The sequence below is a fragment of the Strix aluco genome, chromosome 14, assembly GCF_031877795.1.
Source record: "Strix aluco isolate bStrAlu1 chromosome 14, bStrAlu1.hap1, whole genome shotgun sequence".
Taxonomy (NCBI): Eukaryota; Metazoa; Chordata; class Aves; order Strigiformes; family Strigidae; genus Strix; species Strix aluco.
Genome location: NC_133944.1, coordinates 15,446,079 through 15,473,604, shown reverse-complemented (window position 1 = coordinate 15,473,604; position 27,526 = coordinate 15,446,079). Strand labels below are relative to the sequence as shown.

General features: G+C 37.9%; 1 protein-coding gene across 1 annotated transcript in view; it reads right to left on the bottom strand.

The window, feature by feature from the left end:
• LONP2 (lon peptidase 2, peroxisomal) overlaps positions 1-27,526 on the bottom strand; it is a 47,414-nt gene that overhangs the window by 1,856 nt on the left and 18,032 nt on the right. Inside the window, exons 9-14 of the mRNA XM_074839768.1 lie at positions 23,398-23,548; positions 22,740-22,866; positions 21,543-21,673; positions 10,869-11,011; positions 3,037-3,244; positions 1,550-1,740 (exon numbers count right to left, since the gene is read on the bottom strand). Of these exons, the coding sequence (XP_074695869.1) occupies positions 1,550-1,740; positions 3,037-3,244; positions 10,869-11,011; positions 21,543-21,673; positions 22,740-22,866; positions 23,398-23,548 (951 nt within the window). The remainder of the gene's footprint in view (positions 1-1,549; positions 1,741-3,036; positions 3,245-10,868; positions 11,012-21,542; positions 21,674-22,739; positions 22,867-23,397; positions 23,549-27,526) is intronic.

The window sequence follows — 27,526 nt, the reverse complement described above, 5'->3', positions numbered from 1 at the left end:
CAGGTACAATAGTGGAAGAGTCATTACTTTTCAGAAATTGTTCTTCTTAAGAAAGATGGCCTGAACTTACTTTTTTCATACAGCAATGCTGAAATCCTGCATCTACCTTAGAACACAAGGTATTTCAAGATAAACACAGTATTAGGTTTAGGGGGAAAATAGTCTTAAGGATGCAATGCCACACAATAACTAACTGGAGATGTACAACAGAAAACGCATGGAAAAGCAAACCTGTGCTCCAAAACTGCAGAGGGCTTTGTGCTAGAAAAACAGGCATCGCTTCAATAAGCCACCTGGGTGTTTTTTGTAATGAGATGTAAAGAGGGGGCTTAAATTAGTTTTTCTTTTAGTCACAGCTGTAGCTTCTTCCCCTTGAACTCTTTTCTAATCCTATTTAAAAACCATCTTAGAGAAGAAACTTGTAATTTTACGATGCTTTAGAGGAAAAGAGAGCCTTGTATGCTAGTACAAAGGGCAAAATTGAGGCTGCTCTAAAACAAGGTAGTAGTGAAGCGTAAGTCCTCATGCTGATCACTCTCGTCTGGACAACGCTACCTACTTACGCACCGCTCGCTTTCAGGCAGCAGATGCAGTTAAGGGCATGCTCCTGTGAATTAAGTTACTAATAATAGTAGGACTCTAGACAACATTCAGAAAGAAGGTAAACCTGGTTTAGTATTTAGAGACCTAATTCTTGCATCCATCTTAAACAGTAGGCAAAATCTGGTCACTGGTGCTGTAAAGGCAATTTATTTTGAAAGCTAAGCAAACCTGCTCCAGATCAGAGTTAGTGCCATGTTTATTTTTCACTAGACCCTTGAACAACAGGCTACCTTTCAGTCTTAACTGCCACCAGAGTGCTGTTTCAGAGATCCTTCTAGTCTGCTGCCTTACCATGTTATCTCTGGTTTGCCAACTTCATCCTTCCTTTGTCCCTCATTTGCTATGAGATGATGACTCCTCCATCTGCTTAATCATTTAGGCCACGCCCCATTTGATACTTAAAACTAGAACTGTATTTGTTTGAAAACTTTCCTTTGCCCCCATGCTTTGAAAAAGCTTTACAGGAACACCATTCAGCTGGACTGTATGCAAGGAACAAAATTTAAGAATAATCTAAAAACACATGTATAGATGCGGTTTCAAGAGTAACCTTATATGTAATTACTGAAAGAGTTTTAAGAAACAACTTTTCAATTGGAGATTGTTCCATAGTAGTAAGTTTGAGGAAGCATGTTTAGAAATTGCAATAATACATACTTCGGACTTTTAACATTTCTAGGTTTCCTTTCTAACTAGACATTTTAATGTGCTTTCCCTGAAAAGAGCATCAAGGCTGGCTTTACCATGAACTGCAAAGCAGGCAGGAGTGGTGCAGTGTCACAGCAGGCTGGCTTCCATCAGCCTCTTGCAGTGGCACCAGCAGAGACTGGATTGCGGCGAAGGAACGAGCCAGCAAGACTTTGCTTTGTAAATGGCTATAAACAGATTGTATATCCAGAATAGGGAGAATTAATACAACTTAGCTCTTTTCGCCAGTGATGCTTACTGGAAGAACAAGGCCTCTTAGTGTAATTTCTCCTGTCATGGCTACATCTGAACACACCAGCCGCCCACTGAAGAGTGAAGCAAGACAGGTTACTATGGTAACACCAGCAGATGGTCCATCTTTTGTGACAGCTCCAGCTGGGAAGTGCAGATGGATGTCAGTGTTGTCAAGGAGATCAAAACTTCCAGAAGCTTAAGGAAAAAAAGAATGGTTTGCATGTGAAAAATCTAAACCCATTTTGTTCCCGGTCTTTATTCTAAAGCCCACCAGAGAACTAAACTTCTTAGCACTATTTATTAACAGTAGACTGAAAAAAACCCACTATATTGCAGAGGCCCTAGAAAAACAAACAAAAAGAAAACCCAACAAGGTTTCCTACATCCAGATTCCTAGACAAAACCATAACAAGCAAGAAGCTCAGTATTTGCATGTGTTGGGAAATTCAGAGCAGGAATTAATGTAGAAACCAAGGAATTCCTACACAGAATTTTTAGGGTTTTTTATGCCCCAAACCATAAGTGTCAATTTCCAGAGAACATACCACAAAATCTGCACTCCACAGAAACCCAGCATTAGCCAATATTATAAAGTAAAATCTCATTTACATCTTTTCACCTTATTTAACCTGTAGGACATAACTGTAAATTAGAGAGGTAAATGTGTATGTGGTTGATGCCAGCAGCATTTCATACATTAATTCAATTTAACATATCTAAATTTCCATAACTAATGACAGATACTGGACAAGTATTTGACTATTCAGCAGCTGATTAAACTAGAAAGCACATTTCCAGAACTCTTGGGAGATTCAAAAAAAACCAAGAGAGTTGAAAGTTTCTTGGCTGAAGGCCTATTGCACTGCAGTTCCAACAGCTGCCATACAAACCCAGCTAATTCTCAAAATACTAAAACTTGGACTATGAAAACACTTTTAATAGAAACAGTGTCTTAATTTTAGAGGAAAAGTACAGACTTGTGTATCTATATCTACATCACAGAAGTACTGCTGGACAGCTTGAGTGTAAAAATGAGTAAGAGGCAGTGTCTGCCCCAGCTGAGCAGCAGCACCTTGGCCCAGAGGCTGTCCACAGCCTTCCAGGCTGCTGCAGGGAGGGACTGGCCAGGGTGGGAGGATCCACAGTGACAACTCCTGTTCTGCCTAGGCTGACCTGCTGGCCAGGCCACTAACGCCTCAGCTTGGCAGGAATTGGAAAAAGAACTACAAAAAGGAACTCTAGAGCTGATTTCATCTTCAGTGTAGCAGTGGTTGCTGGAAAACCCTTTTTCTGTTAAGGCGACACTTAACACATTTCCACAATGAGTATGAGTAACTTCCACTGTTACTCAGCAATGTTACAATGCTGAATTACTGAAAAATATTGAGTTTTAGGGTATTTAATTTCCACGCAATACTAATGCTTCCTTTACGTGCATCCCTGCAGTGAGGCCAGTGGATTCAGACAATCTCGCATTTTTTCCCAACCTACCGTTGGTTAGCTGGTATCTCTTCGCATTGCTGCGCAGCCAGCTAATTGCAAGATGTGCTGACTCCTTCATAACATCGCCGAGTTGACCAGTCAGAGTAAGCTGACCCTCTCCATCCATGCGACTTGCTTCTACAAACATAATCTCTCCCCCTAAGGGAGTCCAAGCCAAGCCTATGGCTACTCCAGGCTGGCTTAACCGTTCAGACACCTGAAGGAAAATAACACAGGAAACAGTTCAGAAAACAGTTGTAACAAAACTATTACAAAAACAACTTGATAGTTGCCTTCAAAACAACTGTACCCATTAAAACACAGAAGTTAAGCCCAAGTGTCTGATCTCTTTTTTTTTTTTTTTTTTAAATGCAGCAGTAATTCTGCCTTATGCGTAAATGTAATTACAGAATAGGAGCTGTATGTGGCTGCTTAGCTTAAGGCAATGGCAAACATCTGGGTATATCACTCTTGAAACCTTCCCTAACCCCAAAAGTTCTATGAGAATCTTTCTCTTCAAAGGACTTCAAGTATTTAGTCAATCCTGCCTGAATGCTTATATGCTACAACGCTATACAGAAAAGCTGTGGACAGGCTGGAGAGGGTCCAGAGAAGGGCCACAAAGATGATGAAGGGACTGGGAAGCCTGTCGTGTGAGGAAGGGCTGGGAGAACTGGGTTTGTTCAGCCTTGAGAAGAGAAGGCTGAGGGCAGACCTTCTCACCATGTTCCAGTATTTAAATGGTGGCTACAAAGAAGACAGAGACTCCCTTTTTACAAGGAGTCACATAGAAAAGATGGGTATAAGTTACTCCTGGGGAAATTCTGACTGGACACAAGGAAAATTTTTCACAGTGAGAGCCACTGTAATAATCTTCCCAGGGAAGTGGTGGATTCCTCAACATTGGACACTTTTAAGATTCAGCTGGACAGGGTGCTGGGCCATCTTGTCTAGACCGTGCTTTTGCCAAGAAAGGGTGGACCAGATGAGGTCCCTTCCAACCTGGTATTCTATGGTTCTATGACTTAATCCATCTGCTAGAGGTATATTTGCTCTGACTCTGTTTGTTACTTATATGAAAAAGCCAGTTTTGCTCCCGAATGTTACCTAAAAGCCTTTTTAAAGGTAGTTGCATTGCCCAAACTACTGTCAGACAACACACTGATTTTGTTCATTGCAAACATTTATAAATCTGAATAACGAAAACACAACTCTGCAAGCAGGCTAGATATGAAAGAGGATGGGAAATCTGACTGACTCCCATTAGTGATCACAAGTACAGCTACTCAGCATGTTCTGAACTACCAAGTTATGTATTTATTACACGGCAGAAAAGAAACTGGATGAATTTTTACTGTGTCAGGCAGAGACTAGAGCAAAAGACAAATACTCCTTTGTAAAATAAAATGATAGGTCCATTTTAAAATAATTTTGTCTCTTACTGAAATGCAGAAGTGAAAGTTAATTTGATTCATTCCTGAAAGGGACGAATTCTTCATTAAACTGTTTACAGAATTTAAAGAAGTTTCATTTCTTGGATAGAAGTCAAAGGAGCCTCACAAAACAATAAAATAATTCCAAATCTGAAATCTGCATTTCTAGTTACATTAAAATTTCTGAAACATTTTTGTCCCTTCTAAGCATGTTTAACATTCCATTTTATACTACTTGCAAATCCAGAGGAATAGACCAGGCTTTTTTCTCTAGCATCAACCCCTTCTGCACTGCACAACTTACCATAATCTTACAAGAGTTAGCAGAGAAGTAAACTAATCAGACTTTGCAGACACTGAAAAGGCAAAGCTCTGTATGCACAAAGTTGATTTGCTTTTAACCATCAGCCCAGCTGCAAGATCAGAGAAATCTGCACAGAAGCCCGTACAGCCGTGTACCTTCGGTCGGGAGGCAGAAATACTTGTATGGCCCTGCTGTGAGCTGGCTGTATTAGCACTACTTTGATTTGTGAGCTCCAAAGATAGTAAGTTATTAAGTATTCTATTCCCTTACTAAAATGCCTAAGCCCACTAGAAATGCTGCTGCAAGTCCCCAAGTAGTACACAGGCCTGAAGTTTTGTAAATCAAAGAGCAGCAGTGGTTTACCTAAGCAGAACAATATGGCCTACCATGAGATTGTAAGAACAAGAACTCTTTCTAAATAGGAGCCAAAGGTGAACATTTGAGTATTAGGCTGAAATCCATCCCCATTATGAACACAGAATAAAAATCAAGACCATAAAACTTATGCTAAGTTTTCTCTTTGTTTCACAAATAGAAAACACTTCTATTGCATAAAGGAAGCTGAAGAACTATTCACTCTACAGCTGGTACCTCTGGTTACTGGCCAAAGAGATGCACATTTAAAAAAAATAAAAAAGAAGCTCATTTACAAACACAAGTTGTGCTACTTGCAGCCGTAGACAACTCAGATATATGAGAGGAACAACTTTGCTCATGCAAGAGAATTGGTGAAGCAAAGAAATAAAGCATTTAAAGTCTTACAAAATGAAATAACATACATAACATGCTTCTTGTTACGATTTCTGATTTTGTCTTATATGCTTTGCCAAATGCTATACTGAACTATCAAACACTGTCTTCTAAGTTTGATGACTAAGATTTGAAATGTGACCCTTGGTCAGGATCACTGTTTCTTGGTTTGAGGGAAATTAGCACACCACGGAGGCACAGTGCAAGCAGCGCCAACCCTGACTACAGCAGTGCTGTGCTGACACAGGACTGGCACAAACATGACTCCAGCTGTCAGGAGAGACAAGCAACAGAGGCCAGCGGGACGGGTGTTACGCTCCTGGATCTAGCTGACAACCAGGTAAGTTGGTAACTATACTTATCTCACACTACGGCAAAGGAAGCCACACAGCCCCTCTCCTTGGTTCTCCCAGGGCTCTCAGTTACCTCCATATATCACACCATTTACTTTTCTTAGCATGATTTAGCTAGAATGGCTCTGTCTTTTTCTACCACTTAAGAAAATTGTACATAATAGAGTGTTTCACTTTTATGGTATCAAAATACCTCACCTGATCAAACATTTCAATTTTTGTTAACGTTGCTATATCCATTCCCTGTATTTTATTATTTACAGTCACTGATTTAGCTTAGTAATTTCTTATTAACTCAGGTTAACAAAATCATTTCATCCTGCTTACACTGAAATCCAACAACACTGAAGCATTCTCCTTTACACTTGAGACAATCACATAAGTTGTCAACCTGTCATGGCTTCAAACATTTCAGGTGTAATGAACAAAAGTGGCCATCAAAAAGGTTTATTGGTTTGGGGTTTTTTGTTTTCCTTTTTTTGGACTGGCTCTAACTGTATATCAATTCAAGAGAGTTTTCAGACTAATTCCACTGTTTGAAAGCTCAGGGGCAGAAAATAGTGAACATGACTCAAGATCAAAAACCAAATGGTTCTAAAGACTCATCATTTGTCTCACCTCAGTACAAACTCCTTCCTCTATCCTCAGATAGGTACCTCCTCCTACTTTCACAAGTAAGTTGAGATCTGGTAAGAGAAACTACGTGTGTAGTAAGTGTTAATCACCTTTCAATCATCATTCGTCTCACTAACTGTAGACTCAGAGGTCAGCGACTTCTCTTGCTGTACTAGTAGGGACTGTACTACCTCTGCTGCAACCTCCTCACCTGAACATGAACTGCTGCATGTTGACAGGCATATGTATAGAAAACGCTCTGGCAGCTTTGGTAACTGTCTTCAGAAAATACCCTTGAAAATCCCTAAAAGCACAGACACACACAAAACCCTGTACAACCATACAATACTTAGAGGAAAGTACATTATATTATATTAAACATACCTATGAAGTCTTACAGTGAGTTCCACAAGACTCAATCACTCCTGGCAGCTCTGAGTAACAACTTCTCACAAAAAGTCAAAGCAATTTAAATTTTAAAAATTGTTACTTATACTTTTTAAACAACTTCAATTAAAAATGACCATTAGAATCAGCTGACAACTGGTTATGTCTGTCAGATGATGGAAGAGGTCACTGACCTACATAAACAGTCTTGTTTTCTGAGAATTTTTGTAGATGAGACTGACTCAATCACAATTTACCTGTAATCTGAGTAGATGAATATATTGTCAGATACATTTTAGGTCCCTGGGCACTGCAGAATTAAAGTCTTAACATTTAGTGCAGTCATTCATTTTAAAATACTTAAGGTTATTCCAAGATAAAAAAAAAAAAAGAGACATCATCCGCAAGTCTGCAGTTCTGGAGTTACTCTGTAAGTCAGCAGAATTGACAAAAAGCTATTAAGTCATTGATTCATAATGGGAAGACGAGAACCACTCCAAAGTTACTTGGTAGCCTTTAGCATCGTTGTTATCCTTCCTCAGGTTCTCCCAACCTGACTGTACAAACCTTTCTTCTAGTCTACTCTTCTGATTCATCCCCTAGCAAGGCACTGCAGACAAAGTATGTAACAGCAGCTTCCCTTTAAGGGAGGAGGATTTCCCAGAAATATCACCACAAGACTGATCTTTCCCAGATAAACATACCTATCTAAACCTGTGCTTTGTACAGGTTTTGCTTCTAAAAGATAATCTAATTTGTCCTTAATTAGAATTGTGTGTGTCCCATGAAACAGAGCTATGCTTTCATGGCATCTGCACTTTCATTTCTTAGAATAGGTAATTTCACTGACCTAGAGCTTCTGTCACTTCAACTTCACTCACATTATGAGGATACAGACTAATTCTGACGGGCCTTCCTGTGGTGCCAACAGTGTTTTGTTAACTGAGCAGAATTAAGAGTTGAAAGAAAGAAAGAAAAAAAAAAAAAGCTAAAATCCAAGTCAAAAGAGAAATACTTCATTATAAACACTGGATATGTTACAAACCCTTTTTCCCAAAAGTGTGCTGTGCTGAAACATTTCATTAAATCTTTTACAACTGCTGTCAAGATTATTCTTCCAAAGCCTTACTATGTGATTTATTCCAACATTTGTTCTGCAGGGTGACACATAAGATTATTTGTTTGTGATAAATAAATTAATCGTACAAGTATGAGCTGAGCATTCTGTCATGCCTTTCTGCTGGGAGACCTCTGCAGAAAATAAACAAGCAATGCACTGAAAAGGTGAAAGATGAATCACTTATTTTAAGATATTCCCTGAAGGACAACAGATCAATTAAGTCATGTCATGTTTTCAGTTCTATTTGCTCAGTCTCATCCAAGTACTGACATGGTGGCTGCCTCCATTGTATCTTTATTTCAAGTAATTATAAATGGCAAAATGCAGGTCAAAGGTGAGGCTTTAAAGGCTAGATCTAGAAAGGAGAGACACACTGCAGACTACAAATCAGAAAAAACACCAGTAGACAACCTGAAACACCTGTCATTGAGGCAGGAGCTATACTCTTCCTTTGAAAGAATCTTGGGGGCACTTGAGAAAATTCAGTGGAGTAATAGGTTAGTTGGGAAAATTCATTAAACAGGAGTTACGTGGCTGAGCAATTTACATTGAAAAAAATCATAAAGTGTGTACTGAAAAGTATTTACTCATTAATAAATAAATCCTGAGCTGCTCAGGGAATTGATGCTGTTCTATTTATGCACTACTTAATTTGCCAGCTAAATACGGAAACGTTTTAAAAAACCTTTGATACACAGGTCAAAAGCTTCAGTCAGTTTTATTTCAGCTTCTACAGGCCAGCAAATCCATGACGTGCTTATATGCATATTCATGGCAACTGTTCCTGCAAAAAAAAAATCTCAACCCAACACTTGTATATTTGGAATTAAGAACCACACTTTAAAAATTTTACTCGCACTATTAACTCCTGTAGAAAAAGGACAAAATAGCAGAAATTATTTGCCAACACAACCACGCTACCAAATTTAAATGAATAAGCAACTCCAGAAGTTCAGAACTGGGCAGAACATCTAAGGAAAGACATGTATTAGCAAATTTCTTGGCCTACAATCTAATTTTTAAAAAGTGTGATAATTTCATACTTACTTGAATTAATTCTACTCTTGACTGGGAACTAGGAGTACAGACCACAACTTTTGTATAAATTTACAAAATTCAATTTTTTTCTTTAGCACCTTTATGAAACTAATAAACACCAGTTGTAGAAATCAGAGTACTCGCTTGAATATTAAGTTCAATTTACTACAATGGCTTTATGTGCATCTGCACTTGAAGCACTAAAAAGCCAAACGATCCTGCAGCACTTTAGCTCCAAAGACCAGATGTCTGAAGTATATAACATACTTCAAAATGAAAATTCAGATAGAACGTTATTTCTCTGAAAAAAATCCACATACTACTTTTCAGTAATTGTTTCTGAAAGTCAGGTAGTGTGAAAAAGATACAGACTAGTATAAAATTCCATGGGAATATTACAAATAGTCTGTTGGCTACAGCCATTCCAAATCAAGCTAAAGTACATCCACACTACCTTCTTAATTAAAATGGCCTTGAACTGTCTTGTGTGATTTTATTATTGGGTGTAGCGGCTTCTGAGGGATGAAAAGAAAGGAAGTTGCTTACACTAAAGTCATCTGCCTAAAGAGCAATCTCTTCTAATTTCTGAAAGGAAAAAGAAATAAATCAGAATACAAATGACCACTGTGAAAAAACTCAGCCAAAAGAGTCATAAGGTCCTGGTTTATTATCACTTGATCTTCCTTGACTCTCATTCCTCCCAGCTTCCACTGCTACCATCATCATCCTCTAACACAATCAATAGTGCTATCTTCTTTCAACTTGTTTCCTCACTTCTGTCTCTTCATTAAGAATCTCTTCCATAACAAAATCTTCATGTCTAAAAACCTCAGTTCAGGTCTAAAACTGACTCAATCCTTATCAATCACTCATTTTCTCCTGCATATCTTGTCCCCTTTTTCTCCTCTAGATCCTACTGGAGTCTGGCTCTCTAGGAGAGAAGAATTATCACAGCAAAGTTCTTAAAAGTTTGAATTTTGTCTCTTCTGGAAGTTTTCCCTTCATTTCTATTTTCTCCATAACTTACTGGTTTACTGATCTTTTCTCCAGGATAAAGACTGAAAAATTTATCGTTCCATCAGCAACTGGTTTCCTGTCATAGTGTTACATATACTACTTACACTCAGTCAGTTCATCTGGACCTGAAGTAAAGCAGAGAATAACTGCAATGTAAATGGTGAAAAGAAAATCCCAAATTAACAAACTACTTAAATAGATGACATTTTCATAGAATGTAGCGCAATACAGATCGGGGAAAGAAAAAATTCTGGAATATGTCTACTGAGGAAGCATACCTGCAGCTGGTACTAGGAAGCTGGAGGTGCCTGACTGATCATAAAACATTTTTAATAGCTAAGAGTCACATTAATCTAAAGAATGTCTGAGAACTTCTGGTGCAAACTGAAGTGGTTTTAATACCCAAAAATGCTGACTGGCTTTAAGAAGGTATGTGGGACTGTCCGTAACACAGCTGCCTCAGAGACAGGATTCCTGGGTTCTACTTTTGGCTTCTTTCCCAAGACCACCAAACGTCCCCCAAACAAAAGCAAAGTTGTTATAAACTGAAAAAACACCATCACATTCTTAAGCACTGCTGCAGGCATCTTTGCCAAGAGAAAGTTATGCCATTATGTTATTTATGCACCCTGAATTAAAACAAAATAAAACAAAACTTCTTTAGGTGAAAAAACACTTGGTGGAACACAAAGAAACACAGTTCTGTTGCTAATACATTTTTTTAAAAAGATAATATTGTATAAACTCAGTCAATAGCAATAAAATAGACAACTAGTCAAACCAGACAGAAACAGCAGTCAAGCAGAAACAAATGAGGATGTTACCTCCATTTCATACATGGGTGGCCCCAGGATATCTTTTAAAGCATGGAAATCAATTAAAATTGGCATTTCAGGTGGCAGAGCCAGGTCAGCTGTGTCACTGATGGATTCTGTTTTTGTATCTTCTGTGACATGCTCCTTGCAATCTAAGAGAAGAAAATCTAATTTAAGATTTGTAGCAGTCTTTCTTTACACAGGGATTAAAAAAAATTGTGACAGAGAAAAATAAAATATCCAAAGAAATGCTCAGAAAGTTCATGAAAGTGTGCTTAAACCATCTTTCACAAAAATCCTGTCAAATTAAAGATAATATGGCATCAAATTTAATTATTAAGCCTAAACATGTTCTAACTGTTCAGCAAAAATAGTATTAAATCTAGAGCTCTGACAGATACATCTCACTTGCTTAAATGCATTTTAAACTAAGTCAAATAGCAAACCACAAATTCATTTAGAAATTTGCACTTTTCATCAGATTTGTGCATAAAACCAGTATTTGTAGGAGATGATCATGTTTAATGCAGTGCAATATAGAATATAGAGTTGAATGTGGAAATACTGAAAGTTCAGTAACCACTATTGTTTTTACGTACATTTACAACTGTGATCTCTGTGGTCTTTCTACAAGGACATAAATGCTTAACTTCTGACTCTAATAATGAAGTTCTGTCAAATACAGTAGACCAGATTACATACATTGCTTTCCACATGGTTGCATTGCTTATAGCTAGCCTGCGCTACATTCAATCAGACCTCATTTCACAGTACCCAACAAGGACAGTGTAACTTACTGCTCTGTAACTCTGCCTTCCTCTCTTCACACCCCAGTCCCCGCACACATACCCTCAACACCAGCTGACCAGGTGCAGAAGAACTGGCTACACGTAGATCACACAGAAACCAGCTCCACGGGAAGCCTAACTCATCCAGCCCTGGTGTGCCACCTCCTTCCAGGCTGTCAGATGGAACCACTACCCCAACACAGCACAGCCCACCTCTAGTGCAGCCTATGGAGCACATATTCTGACATTACACTTTGTGGATTTTTGTCTCTTATGACTATTATGGCTTTACTCAACCACAGAATCACAGAATGGTTTGGGTTGGAAGGGACCTTAAAGATCCTCTTAGTTCCAATGCCCCTGCCATAGACAGGGACACCTTCCACTAGACCAGGTTGCTCAAAGCCCCGTCCAACCTGGCCTTGAACACTGCCAGGGAGGGGGCAGCCACAGCTTCTCTGGGCAACCTGTGCCAGTGTCTCACCACCCTCACAGGAAAGAATTTCTTCCTTACATCTAAATCTGCCCTCTTTCAGTTTAAAACCATTGTCCCCCATCCTATCCCTGCACTCCCTGATCAAGAGTCCCTCCCCACCTTTCCTGTAGCCCCCTTCAAGTACTGGGAGGCCACTCTAAGGTCTCCCTGGAGCCTTCTCTTCTCCAGGCTGAACACCCCCAACTCTCTCAGCCTGTCCTCACAGGGGAGGTGCTCCAGCCCCTGATCATCTTTGTGGCCTCCTCTGGACCCACTCCAACAGGTCCATGTCCTTCTTCTGGTGGGGGCCCCAGAGATGGACACAGCACTGCCGGGGGAGTCTGATGAGAGCAGAGTAGAGGGGGAGAATCCCCTCCCTTGACATGCTGGTCACGCTCCTCTTGATGCAGCCCAGGACACGGTTGGCTTCCTGGGCTGTGAACACACATTGCTGGGTCATAGTCAGTTTTCCATCCACTCATACCCCCAAATCCTTCTCCGCAGGGCTGCTCCCAATCCACTCCTCGCCCAGCCTGTATTTGTGCTTGGGATTGCCCCGACCCATGTGCAGGACCTTGCACTTGGCCTTGTTGAACCCCATGAGGTTTGCACAGACCCACCTCTCAGGCCTGTCCAGGTCCCTCTGGATGGCACATCCCTTCCCTCCAGCGTGTCGACCGCACCACACAGCTTGGTGTCATCGGCAAACTTGCTGAGGTGCTCTCGATCCCACTGTCCATGTCCTCAACAAAGATGTTAAACAGCGCTGGTCCCAGCACTGACCCCTGAGGAACAGCACTCGTCACTGCTCTCCACTTGGACATTGAGCTGTTGACCACAACTCCTTGAGTGTGACCATCCAGCCAATTCCTTATGCACCGAGTGCTCCATCCATCAAATCCACGTCTCTTCAATTTAGAGGCAAGGATGTTGTGTGGGACAGTGTCAAAAGCTTTGCACAAGTGCAGGTAGATAATGTCCATTGCTCTTCTCTTGTCCACCAACACTGTAGCCCCGTTGTAGAAGGCCACCAAATTAGGCACAATTTGCCCTTAGTGAAGCCATGTTGGCTGTCACCAATTACCTCCTCATTTCCCACATGCCTTAGCACAGTTTCCAGGAGGATCCACTCCATGATCTTGCCAGGCACAGAGGTGAGGCTGACTGGCCTGTAGTTCCCTGGGTCTTCCTAGATCATCTAGTCCAACCCCCCCGCCATAGGCAGGGACATCTCACTACATCAGGTTGCTTAATTCACAAAATTGTCATCCCTGGTTTGTTCAACAGCCAGTTCAGAAGACAGCATATACAGTCCTTGCTCAGTGGAAAAACCTTAAACAATTTCAGTATAACAACTTCACCTATGGCTTTTGTCTTGAAACACTATACCTGCACAGAGCTTTGCTCTTTCTTTGTTGGATATTTCTAAGGTGTCTTGACCAATAACCACTAGCAGCAAATAATTCCTGAAAGATCAAACTATTAGGCATTTTCAGAAATACCTACAGTTGTGATATATTTTTCAGGAAGGGCTATAAAACCCAATTAGCCCGACAGTTTTAAATGCAATTTACTAAAGCATCATCAAGAAGGCACTACATAATTAAAGTGGTAGTTATGGATTCAAAAGTGTGCTCTTTCCTTCCTCCATTTATAGTATGATTTTATTTCTTACCTATACAATTGTTTCCTTAGCAGAATTTCCTTAAAATGTCTGTTTTCTCTACAAATGTGTTTTCTGTACAAAAGTGAACTGTAATGGGGACCATATAAATATCAAAGAGTAAAAACTGTTTTAAACCAGACTACACAGCTGGTTATTTGCATGAATAAGCTCAGGAACTTAAACATCATTTGTACTAGGCCCACACTGCACAGTTACTTAAGCGACTGTACACAGAAGGAGAATGTAAGCAGGGAGTCATTTCCCCACAGAATTTGATCCAGATGCAAAAGGCTCATTACCATTTTCAAGAGCCCTAAGCAATATTTTAGTGAAACATGTATCAGAGAAATGAAAAATACTTGAACAATCCAGATGTTTCTAAGGTTCTGTGGCAGTCTTATAGCAGTGCCTCCCTGCCCTTAGGCTGCCATTAAGAAAAAAAGCACTGTACACATACATATAGTGAAGATATTTCTTCCCACCCCAAAACCACAAGCCTAAGATACATTTAAAGCAACAGCCTGTATTACACAGGAACGTATACTGAGCTTCAAGACTTCTGCACCATATTTTGGGAAATTACCTGCTGTTGCTTCCTTTCTTTGAATTCTTTTTTACTTTCAAGAAACTGTCTTCCTTTGCATATCAATGCATGCACAATAATTGAAGATCCAGGAATTTAAACAAAATCACTGATCTATCTATTTAATATAATAAGAGGCGTTCTGTGCTCCAAAAGTAATTCTTGGAATGGATGAAGAGAGAAAGTCTCCTTTCACAAGATACAAACTATCCTTTTATTAATCCTAGTATATAAAGGCCTTTTAACAGTTAATTCTGTTGCAGCACAATGCTCACTAATGCCTTCATACAGTATCAAGGAAAACATTCTACATCACTACTACCATAATAACACCAACTCAGCTTTCATTCAGGACTCAAATCTAACAGTTATTACTCAACAGTCACTAACCTTTCTGTTGTACAATTCATTGTTCCACGCATAAATCCCATTCCTTTACTGTAGACTCTACCTTAGTCAGATGGCCCTCCTGTTGTTCCAGCATGTCTCTATATTTTTATATTTGTCTCTAGATATTGAACTACTATTTCTGTACATAAGAAATTCAAATACACAAATACTAGCAAGTCTAGGAAACATAACACTGCATGCTATTCTTGCAACTCAGACTATAATTTCAACACTATGGATCTTCAAAATCTGAGTAATTTGATACAACAATCCATATTTTAAAACAAAACTGAGTTTAAAACCAACTGCTTTTGTTCTATACCAAGATTTTGCCACCTAACAAACACAGTTTTATCATTTCTGCTTGCTCTTATTTCACCTAGTTCTACATACAGAGCTGAAGGAGACAGACTTCTCATAAACAAAGCAGTAGGTAATTTTTGAGGCCACATGCCCTATTAAAAGAATCAGAAACTCTTTCTTTGAGTTTATATAATCTAATTAGTAGACCCCATTTTATAATCTGTAACAATAACAAACTCCAGACTTTTTCTAAAAATATTAACCTAGATTCTGACATTATCTAATTTTCCCAGCAATGTTCCAAAATATAATTACAAACACTAACTTTTCCTTTAAAGGAAAAAACATCTTCTTTTGTCACCTCTATAGAAGTGCTGACTATGAACAATCTATAAAGATGCAAGTAATTAAGATTTCCATTAATGATGACAAATACATGTTCCCTACTTATCCCAGATGAATAGCCATAAACCGTAATACAAGTTAAATGCCACATTTACCTGAAACGACAGCTAAATTCAAGTTTCCAGAAACAGAAATTTTGGTTAGGACAACAGCTTAAGCATCTTACATTTTGAGTTAATTTGGAGAAATAAGCTAAAAAAGTCAAACAAGTGCCCTTAACAGAGCTCCACACTGCACTGGAGGAACCCCTTGCTGATCTACTATTACATTACTGCTTAAACAAAAGAAGCATGGTACCGAGTTGTTTTAATATTTAAAAATTGGAAAAACTAAAAAACCCAACTACTCAACAACAAACACCTCTCCTCCTCACCCCCAAAATCTAAAAAACAACCGACGAACCAAAAAAAGAAGATAATGTTTGTAAAATTTTTAGAGCAGAATCTGCAGCTACTCAGCAAAAATCATGACATATTCCTCAGGAATCTGCCTTTGCAAGTTCCCAAAACAAAATCTTGCATGTAAATACTGGATTTGTAAAAAAATGGACTCCTAAGAAAACATGCTGACAATGAGCTACTCCATATAATTCAGGATTTAATCTAAAAAGGAATTCCATGGCAAAAAGACAAAGATTTAAGAATTTAAGGCTCCTACTTTCTTCTAGAGATAGAATGGAAATGAGTGAATAGAAGAGCCCAAAACTTCCTCAACATGTAGCAATTTCTCAGCTCCTCATAAAACATATTTAAATTAAGCACTAGTAATACCTAAGTCTTAAACCCAAAAATTTCCAGCCAAATTTACTGGCCAAGATATAAGAATATAATAGAAACCTAAAATTTTTAAACAGCTTTTAACATAACATTTTTGGATTTGCTGAATTGCTATGAAGAGGTATAAGAAAGAATATAAGCATGAAAGAAAAGGTTTTAGGGTTGTGGGCAATTAAATGGAAAACAGCATGGGTTTTTTCTTCAGCTGATTTACTAGGAGATGCTTCAGCACACGACAGACAGACCCAGAATTCTTCTGGCCCCTCCAAACTAACAAACTCCACAAAACTACATTTAGGCAGAGAAGAATGGGATTGCCCTTGTTGACAACAGCCCACATTGAAAGCCAGGCATAACATGAAACTACATAACATGAAACTACATCTTAAAAGCAACTTTCCATTGTCTAACTTATTAAATCTGATACACTACATACTTAGGAAGTGTAACTTCCAAAATATTTTCTTTCGGAAAGGAACTCCTTCCTGGGACCCCAATCCTACTAACACTAACTTGTATACTTAAATTTAATGCTACGTGCATTTTTCCCCACAGGATCAGAAAATTTATCTTTTCCCAAAATAATTACATTCCATCAATTCTGATCTAGAATAAAAATGTGTACTTGAAGCACTTGAATTTGAGGTTTTCATGCAGGAATATTTAGATAAATTAACGTGGTAAAAAAAATAGTTTGTATATAAACCAAACTTTTCATAACATTTATGCCTCTTTGGCCTAAAACAGAAAAGACATTGCAAGCAATTTTTAGAAAGAACCACATATTACAGTCTGCAGATCTGACAAGTATACTAAGGCCGGCACAGCTGAGCTCAAACTTGAGTGCCTACAGTCATACCACCGTGGGATTTATGCTGATCAGATTTCATAAACTCATTTCCCAGTGCTATAGGAGATCCCGTGCTCTTGGCAGTGCTGAGTTTTGGCTAGAACATAGAACAAGTCACTTTTTGCAAGAGCACTGATGTTAGCCCAGTTGCATTAAGGCCCTTATATACATACTAAAACCAAGAACCACACACCCCCACCCAGTCATGCATAATAATATTTTGTGAATAAAATGCATTATGCTCAAGTTGAGGAAGGGAAAATAAAGACTACATGTTTCAGTTCACATTGACCACTTCAGTCAAATTTGCATTTAAACTCAAAACCAAGTGTTGTTTCACCCACAAGGAATAGAACAAAGCGTATTGTATTACTGGGTTATGAAAATATTAAGTATTTTCAAAGCCTTGGTTTCAACATAGATAGAATCCTCATTTAATCACTTTTAGTTATTAAATATTACCTGTCCTAAACCTCCTTTCAATTCTGAATTAGGCAAATCATTTTTCACTCTGGGTTTCAACTGTTGTATCATGATATGATAATGCCTTAGTGCACAGTTGGTGCATTGTATTCTCAAGGCAGTTGCACTAAAATAGGAAGGAGAGTTTCACATATTTTTGAGACTCCTAGAATTTCTTCTAGTGTCAAAGACTAGATGAGTGTCTCATAAATCTTAGATAGTGTTTCAGTAAAATATCACAGTGTTACTGTACACAAGGATGACTCCCTGGAGAGGACTGAAAAATGACTCCATTTGCTTTTGCTGAAGTTCACTGTGCAAAGTCAACGACTGACGCAAACTAACACTCCTCCACTTGCCAACTTCATCATAAAGCTCAGGAGTCAAAGGAGCGAGGAAGGCAATACAAAGCTGCCAGTGTATTTCAGTCATGCATTTCTGGAAAGTGCTAAACACAGCTTGACAGCATATCTCCTAGCATCAGTTCTGCTATGGCAGGTATCCTCCATTTTTAGAGCCTACTATCAAACAGTGTCAAAAGCCTGATGTTTACAAAGCCTTGAAAACAGATGCTCCACTTTGAGTTAATAATCTGATTTAATCAATATAATGATGGAAATTTTGTGGTTCTACCACCTAATGTCTTTCAGCTTTTATCACAAACCCATAAGCCAGAAGGTACTCAGCTGAATAAACACAATAGGCACCATGTTACTATTCTGATATGCTACAAATCATATACAAATTATGCTTTAGCAAGTTAGAATCTACAAGGCAAGTCTGTAGCTTGCTCTCTCATATTCACAGCTCATGACATATGAATGCACTAACTGTGGAGTCTCAATCCCACATTGGTAACTGACAAATGTGTAAAGCAAACATGAATTATAGGTCTTTTTATACAAAGAAAAAAAAATAATCAAGAAATCATTCTAAATGAAACTATTAATCGACAAGTTGATTAACTATTCTTCCAGAGTAATTCATTATATGAAATAAAAATTCATCATCACTATGCATAACTGCATAAATGTCCATTAAGTAACAGAAAAAAAATTCCAAAGAAATAAATTTGGGCTACAAATCCCATTATTTGCATCAACTTGCAAGTATTTGGGGATATTTCCAAGTTTTGTTTTAAATACTTGGTTGTTTCCAACAGACTGAATGAAAACTAAACAAAAATATTTTTTAAGAGAGTCCTACTCTCATACACTCCCAACAAGTGACATATTCTGCTAAAAATACAGCAGGGTTTAAGCACATTATTAGTACAAAATAAAACACATTTTGCAGACTGCACCATTCTACACATGTCTTTGTAATACCGAAGTTTAACCATAGAGCCACCTGTCCCACCTGTCCCTCAGACTCCCTTTTATTAATGCAGCCTTTTCTTGTGAACAGTTTCAGTTCCAAAAGTACAAAGGCAACTCTTCACAGCTCTTTTCTTCTGGGCTTACTCCAAATTGTGTGTCAACCAAAAATGCTAGCATTTTGCCCTCTTTTGAAGCACTTAGCTTGCCGTTTTCACTTAGCTTTGGTAAGTTGCAAGTCCAGTACTAATTTTAACAGTGTGTAATTTTAACAGTGTAAATACCTAAGTTGCAAGTACAGTGCTAATTTTAACATTGTAAATACCTCTCTCACTAGATTGAGATGTCTAATACAGTTTCTTTTTGTTCTTTGCTTTAATAGTAAAATGTTTTTTCTTATAGTATCAGGAGTTGTGCTCTGAACCTAATTTCTGTTTATTTTATCAGAAGGCTTGAAGAGCAGAATGACAGGTTTTTTATTCAGCAATCACATTAGACCTTTTAAGCCCATTTTAGACACAGCTACCCTTCAGTGCAAAGTAGTACTTTAAAAATATGACTTGTCAAAATTACTATCAAAAAAATGACAGTAGCAAAGATGCCTGATATTGCTTGATGGTAGTAAGCCTGGCCACCACAACCCAAAGGCTCACCATTCTGGTTCAAGAGCAAGTTCAGGTATCACAGAAGTATTGACAAAATCAGTGTTTGACTTCAGAAAAATCCAGCACAGAGGAGAGAAGGTAGACAAGATACACACAATGTAAATGTAAAGCATTAATATATATGTCTTAAAAGCTCTTAGCTTTAATGTAGATGGGACAATTTAAACTGCACAGTCATTCACTCATGCACAGCCACTCTTACTGTGAGAGTTCACTTTCTTTAAGCCCAAACATTCAGAGAAAACTAGGCTGAATCCACTTAAGCAAACACTGATTGGTAGACCAAATTCAGTCTTCTGATATTACAGTTTCCACAGACATTATGATGATCTTCGAAAACTCACCAAAGTAAAAGAAGATTTAGTTTTCAGAAGGGAAATACTGAGTTAGGGAAGAAAGGCAAGGTAAAGCCGAAAGACTGTCAATAAACAGATTACCAGAGACAAATTCCAAAAGTTTTTACTATGGGTAAAACCCTTCTTCATATACTCTTCTAATTAATACCACTGTTTGCACAAATATTGGTTATATTTCCTCTCCCCAGGATTTAGTCTCTGAAAGTGAGGGGGCACCATTCAGACTTGTAAGCTGCCTTATTTTAAAGGAACAGGTAATGAGCCTTCTTATTTGTCCTCTGAACCAGTCCAGAACTATTCTAGCTGTACAAATGTTAAAACTTAAAGGTTTTTTCCACATCGGCTAAACTGTGGAATCTTTCACAACATCAAACCAACAGGGGTCTGTTTAGTATTTTAAGTTTGTGAGTATTTTGGAGCAAAAGTAAGCAGTCATTCCGCAGTTTTTGCCTTCCGGCATCCTCTGGCACACAGCTGGTCTCTGACACACTGACAGTATTTCTTGTCAGAAAGTGTCAACTGGACTTACTGCAGTCTTTAAAAAACAAACAAACAAAACACCCAATACTCTGCTTGCTAGATTTTATTGAGACTAAGAACTATCCACATTTTAGAAGTTCTACTTCAGGTTCGGATTCCATCCTTTTACATTTCTCATTTACCTTGCGCTGAGGGCTCCTACAGACACAGCTAGTGCTGCAGTGAGGACTCCAAATCCTTCAACAGAAAACTGCTGTGTACTGAGAGATCCTCCATCAGCAACTGGCTGGAATAAAAGTACAGGCAACTATGCTCTGCGTGGTACGTTTCACCAAACACAGTATGGATGTTCATTTTTATTAAAGAGAACATTAATTCGGGGATGAAGAAGGGAGCAGTCACCAGTTACATGTTCCACATGAGCTGGATTATGGGCCTGACTTCCTCCTTCCCTCCTTCTATTTCAATACTAGAAAGAGGTCCACCTTTACTAATGAAGTGGTTACCCAAGTATCTTTGCTGTTTGCTGTTATGTTTAGCCTTCTTTCAGTCTGTTGGATGACTGGTGTTGATAAATCACTATTGTCTGTATACATGGGAAACAAGAACAGACTTACTGAAGTTGACAAGTTACCAAAGCTCCAAGAAATTTAGAGTAAGTGCAGTCTTAAAAGGCACATAAAAAGAGCCCCTAAACCTTTCTAATTTCAAAGCTCTTCAAGCAGACATTTATTTTGAGTACAACAAAATAACTGGATTGAGTTCTGAGCTGGTAGAGCATGCATAGCAGTTAAAGAACCTCTCTAAATACATTAACTAAAGCCATGCTTAGTCTTTTATTAAAGAAAAAAAAGTGAAAGATTTGCATAAAAAAGCCTAGGAAGACATAAAAACATACACAAATCATAATTGCATACCTGAGATATGAAACAGATCCATTCTATTTCTCAATTACCAAGCTGGCAGGCTGAAATTACTCTACTTATGTCCCAAGCCATAATTCAGCACTACTTGAACCATGCATAATAAGTATGCCACTCTATTTGCAAAGCTTTTAAAAACAGAGCCCTTAAAGAAGCATAAAAAAAGGAGAAAAGGTTGATAAATCAACTTCCCAGTGACTATGTTAAAAGTTTCCTTTTTAATAAAATATGCACAAGATACACACCTTCTTCACCCACTTCAGCACGATCTGGCTTTGTTTCTTTGTGCTGTCCTTCTGCCACTTTCACTGCCACTGCTCTGCAAATAGCTCCCAGCTTCCGATCCAGAGAGCGGACTCCTGCCTCTCTAGTGTATCTAGTGTAGAGACAATTGTTTTACTGGTAGATATTCTTTGTAAGAGAGATTTCTTTTGAATGTAAACACACTTTCTTTTCAAAAAATACATCCAAATAAAAGGAGACAAGAAAGGCAGTGAGACCTTGGGCTACTCTAATAAATAGGAAAAAATGTCAAGGGCTTTTACCAAAATAATTGTGGTTTGCTGATAAAATTGTAAAAAAAGGCAAACTACTGAGCGAGAAGATGTGACTAACACCTGCTGTCAAACCTTAATGAAATACTAAACAATGCTCCAATAGCACTGAGCTCTTCTCAGATGCATAAAAATTAAAAGGAAGAGCTATTTTAAAACTCAAAATATAGTTCACTGAAAGTTGAGGAACTGACTGTAACAGAGTATTTTCTTTTAGTCTATGAATTAAAAAGAACATTCACTAAATGCCAAAATGCTGTTCCTGGTCATAAAATACTTCCATTCATTGAGTACTGATACACTTTTTTCACGGGAAGTGGGCTAGTTTCAAATCCAAAAGATGTTCCGATCAATATCTTTGCTCTCATATCCAACAAAAAAGTAGTTCTAATTAATACAAGCTATTTAAAGAATACATTTTCATTTGTTTAACCTAATTCCAATTTTCAGACAAATGTGGCCCATCAAGTCACAAGAAATAAAATGGTAATTTCCATTTTTTCTATGAAAGCAACAGAAATAAAACTTCATTCTTTAAAATAAAGGTTGCCTGCTGCCAAGACCATGGCTTCACACACTGAACACTGCAGCAATACTAGCTTCAAGTGTTTCTGTTTATTCATAGCGCATTGCCAATTGTGTCAACACAACTGATTGTGAGCCACACTCTGAGAGCCAGAGCAAGGAATTCACTGGAGAAGGAAGGATGATTCCGTTTAGACAGCACAGCCAGACAAAGCTTCGGAAAGAGCAGGTCCATGCTGGACTTCTGAAGCTATTCAGGACAATAGATCTTAAGAAATGTTTTGTGTTATCACTTTATAAATGATTTACTAGTTACCAGAAAAAGAAGTTATTTAAACTTAAAGCAATGAATAACAGATTTACCTGGTAATTATGTCCAAAGTGGTTACTTGTGGAATCTGTATCTGCTGTGGAGTCAGGCCATGTTGTTCAAGCTGTTTAGGAATCAAGTGTCTATGTGCAATTTCAATTTTTTCTTCTTGTGTGTATCCTTCAAAAGAAAAAAGCATATGTTTACTAATCTTTTTGCTTATACACTACAATATAATCAATTTTCTTATCATTTATAATTGTACCTGATTGAATTTAACAAAAAAAAAACCAACTATAATTTAAAAGGCTGCTATGATACTTTGTGGTTATTCATAACTTCACTTGAACAATAAGAATAGAATTTTAGTGTTTCAACGATCCGTTTCTTCACTGGAATCTTAAACAGATGCATCAGACAACAGCCAGTTAGAATACAAGCACATCAATCAGTGAAAAAATTGTTACAGAATGTATCAATGTATCTCCATATACCTGGAACTGAATTTGCCTAAGTGCTATGCTACATTTCATTCTCATGACAGAGGCCAAAATGGAGGCATCCTGACTAGCCTCTTTTAATGATTTTGGCCATTCAGTCTAGATTCCTGGTGGGGTTACCTTAAGGAACAGCTTTTCATTTCAGGAAAAACACCCCAACATTGTTTAAGACCTTGTAATAACCACTTTAATGAAAACACTGTAGTGTTACCTGGAACTTGAATAATTTCCATTCTGTCCAGCAGAGCAGGTGGGATAGTAGCTGTAGTGTTGGCTGTAGCTATAAAAAGGACTTGGGACAGATCAAAGGCTACATTTAAGTAGTGATCAGTGAAACTGTGATTTTGTTCTGGATCCAACACCTTAACAAGAATGAACACAAAATTGATGCAGTTGCTCAATTAGAAGTAAATAAAATATGCACATTTTTATTATATTCTATTTTGATCTGTCAAATCTGACTTTACATTCATAAAATATGTTATGAATATTACTGAAGCCTGACCCTCAACACCCTGCCTCGCTCCAATTACTCTGTGACTACATTCCACACCACATGCAAAAAAAAAAGTTGTTTCCCCATTAGTTCTTTTTACCCTTTTCTAAAGATGACTGCAGCATTTCTCCAGTCATCAAGTACCTCCTGTAAGCTATTTCGACAACCTTACACAGATGGTAGAGAGTGGCCTTTCAAGGACTCTCAGCACCCTTGGAAAAGCAGCCTATGTGGTCCCATGGATGTATGAGTAGAATTCTCTCAAGTAATCCCGAAATCCAATCCTCATCTGCTGCTGGTAGCTCTTCTTACTCTAAGCGCACGAACCTGAGAGATCTCACTGTGAGGACCAAAGGGAAGAATAGATTACCTCAGCCTTATCCACTGTCACTAAATCACCCGCCCCGCTCATTCAGCTTTGTCCAGCCTTTTACTACTAATGTGATAGTAGAAGCTCTTCTCCTTGCCCATGACATCCCATGCAAGTCTTAACGCCAGGTGAGCCCTGGCTTTCCTAACACAATCTTTGCATTTTTCTTTCTTTCCCAAATTTTGCGATAAAAAGAGACAAAATAAAAGAAGCACTGAAGAATAACACCACACAGCCTAACCAACCTCAAAATTTTATTGCACAAGTACAGCTACAGCTTAAATAACAGGGTTGTCTTCCTATTGCTTTTAGTATTATTTATGTGTGCTAATGCAACACCTGCATATATTTAAGCTATTACTTGAATAAGCTGTTTTTCTGCATTAGGTGATAAATATTCTATATATGTGGATCACAAGTGTACTAAGGTGCTGTCTTGTAGTTTTTTTAACAGTGATGAAAATTGGAAGTTCATCATATATAGCAATCTACACTTGGCTTCCATATTACACCTATGAACCACCTTCCTTCCACCTCCCCTTAAAGCACTGCCACACTTTTCCTTCCCAAATGATGAATTATCAATGCTACACTGACATGAATAATTCTCATGTTACAAATAATGGGACCTATGCATCGCCTGAGAAACAGCACACTGCTGTCAAAATAATTTATCTGCCTATACCCAAATGAATGCACCTCTTGTCTTAGCAACTTGAATTATAGCCAAGAACAGTGTTGGTAATTCTAAAAAAACTGAATTTGAGCAGTTCTTAGCTGGTTATGAAAGAAACAATTCTGAATTTTCATTACTCTTAAATTCTGTTCAGTCTTTGAAAAGTTAAAAATCTTTATAACAGAAATGTTTTATGATCACAACAAACTAGTAAAATACTTTTTTTTAAAGAATGCCAGAAACACAGCAGAACTTTTTTAAAACCAGAACAATTTCTGATTGTATTTTGAAGTACTGCACAGATTTAAGACTGATATTTGCAAATGTACTGCAGCTGTATTAAATACAAGTTATACGTTCCCCTTAAAACATACTGAAACATATGCCTAAATTCTAAAACTAAGGTTGGAACTCAGTGAATGCTATTGTTCATTGGCTATAAGCTATTCACAAGCTTCTTTTCTTACCCTCTTCAGCAGGCAGCTGCTATCATTTACTCCCTTCTTTACTGATAAAGGCAAAGGCCTTGAGGTATCCTGACTAGCCAAGTACACTGATGCATAATTCAGTCAGAGTTATAGATGTCTCTTACTTCAACTAGTCCTACAATCTAGCCCTGACATGTAGGGACACAACAATAGGCAGTGTATCGAAGCACAGCATCTACAAACGGTCTTCAAAGAAAGTAGATCTATACCAAATATTAGTCTCGCATTCAAAGTATAGTCTTGCAAATTTTTCAAAACTGATTTAAACAGCAAATCCTAATTCAACTTACCCCTTTTTTTTTTACACTGATAACACAGTATTTCCAAAAAATTCCAGCTGAAGCATTTGCAACTACTTGCAAAGATGTTGAAAAACAATGTATTCTGACAGACCAAATTTGTTTTTTATAACACTTATCTATGTTGTCTCTCTTTCTCCTTCTAGTCTGCAACTAGAAATCCTTATAAATTCTCCTAAGATGGTGATTATATTATTTACAAATATATACAACATATTGTACTCATGCACAAACAATGCTATCCAATAAAGGTGAAGGAAACCGTAGTCAAAACCAATTTGGATGAAATCTAAAAATGTGGATTATCTCAGATTTTCTCCAAGGACTAGAGTTTCTCTGGACTAATAATTCTTTGTCATGGTAACTATTTCTTAGAACAAGACATGAAACAATATCACACTCATGCATTTAAAACAGATTTTCCAAAGCAAATAGAACTGTTCTTCAGCTAGGTATCTATGCTAAAGTTCAAGTTCAAAAGTTTCCGAAGATATTCAACTAATACAAAAATATTAAGTACAAAAAGAACATTCAGTGAACAAAACATCTTGGTTAATTTATGGCCGACAGTTCACTGGCACACAAAGGTTTCTCTGTACCAGCTTTTTATGACCACAAAATCCAGAATAAGTTCCATGAACATTTAATTGCCTGGCTATGCTCCTGGTCTAATTTCCCTGCATACAAACTATCAGGCACTTGGATCCATTTCTGTTTTCTTCTGTTTTAAACAGAGGTCATCTAAATTTAGACTAAAACATTCCCTTGTTAATGAACAGTAACTGGAAATAAGAAGACATTCTGTTTTGCTTAAGCAACAACTCTGCAGAAGCCCTAGAACTGAACACATATCCGGCAATTATAAAGCATCAAGCTTTGCTTCCAAGCTTACAGGGTATGGCAATTTTCTTCTTGAATATATCCCATTGTAGACAGTCAGTGAGAATTTAAAACACCTACACATTAAGGAAAAAAGCATGTGCCTTTTATAATGATGGCACTTACCAAACAAGAAGCAGCAGTCTGAAAAACAAATGTGCCGGTTAGGTGACCGCTTACTGTCGTTTGTTCTCCTACATAATAGCCACCTTAGCTCATTCCAGATGGACTTTCCAACAATGTAAACCACAAAAAGCGGATGAAAATTAAGCTGTTATGTCCAGGCATGAGTTCTCCATTAGAAGAGGTAAAGCACCTGCTTCGGGATGTTTAGACAGCAGTAGAGGGATATACAGATCTCACATGGGAGCAGCCCAGACATGGTTAATAGAGCAATTACTTCTCCAGATGCAACTAATGGTCAATTAGCAATGACTTACATAAAGACTGCAGCCCAAGCAGACAGTTGGAAGCTAACCTGAGGAGCCTCAGCTGGAATAATCCATGGCAGAAGCCAAGCTGATTATCACTGAGAATGTGGTTTTAAAATAGGGAAAACAGAAAGATCCCAAAGCAGAAACAAAATATCAAAAATTCAAACACAAATAATTAAAAAATAAACTAATTTCATTTGCCCTCACACATTTGACATGATAGAAAAAGAATAGAAATGCTAATTCTTTACTGCAAGACAGGGAATGAAAAATAAAAGAAACAGCAAAGCTTGAATAAAATTAACAATATTAATGTACATAACTGGATTAATGATTGGAACACTTCCAAAAAAAGTTACTGTCTTTCCAAGAAATGCCAAATTATTACTGAGTTTGACTGCCCTACAAACAGTCAGCTAGCTAGCAAAATTTGATTTTCAGTTATTTTTTTATCCACACATTGACTAGATTTAAGCCAGTTTAGTTCAATATTTAAAGCAGAAATGACAGAAGAAATATGAGCAGACTCAGAAACAGAGCCCATTACCCTTAACAGCAAAGAGTAAATAAAATCCCACAAGTGAAAAGTACAAAGAAAATGCATTTGAGTATGTTACACTCCTCTGCTTGTTTCCTTGCACTTAGAGGCTTTTCATGTACCCTAGAAATGTGTGCTACACACTTGAGAAATACACAGG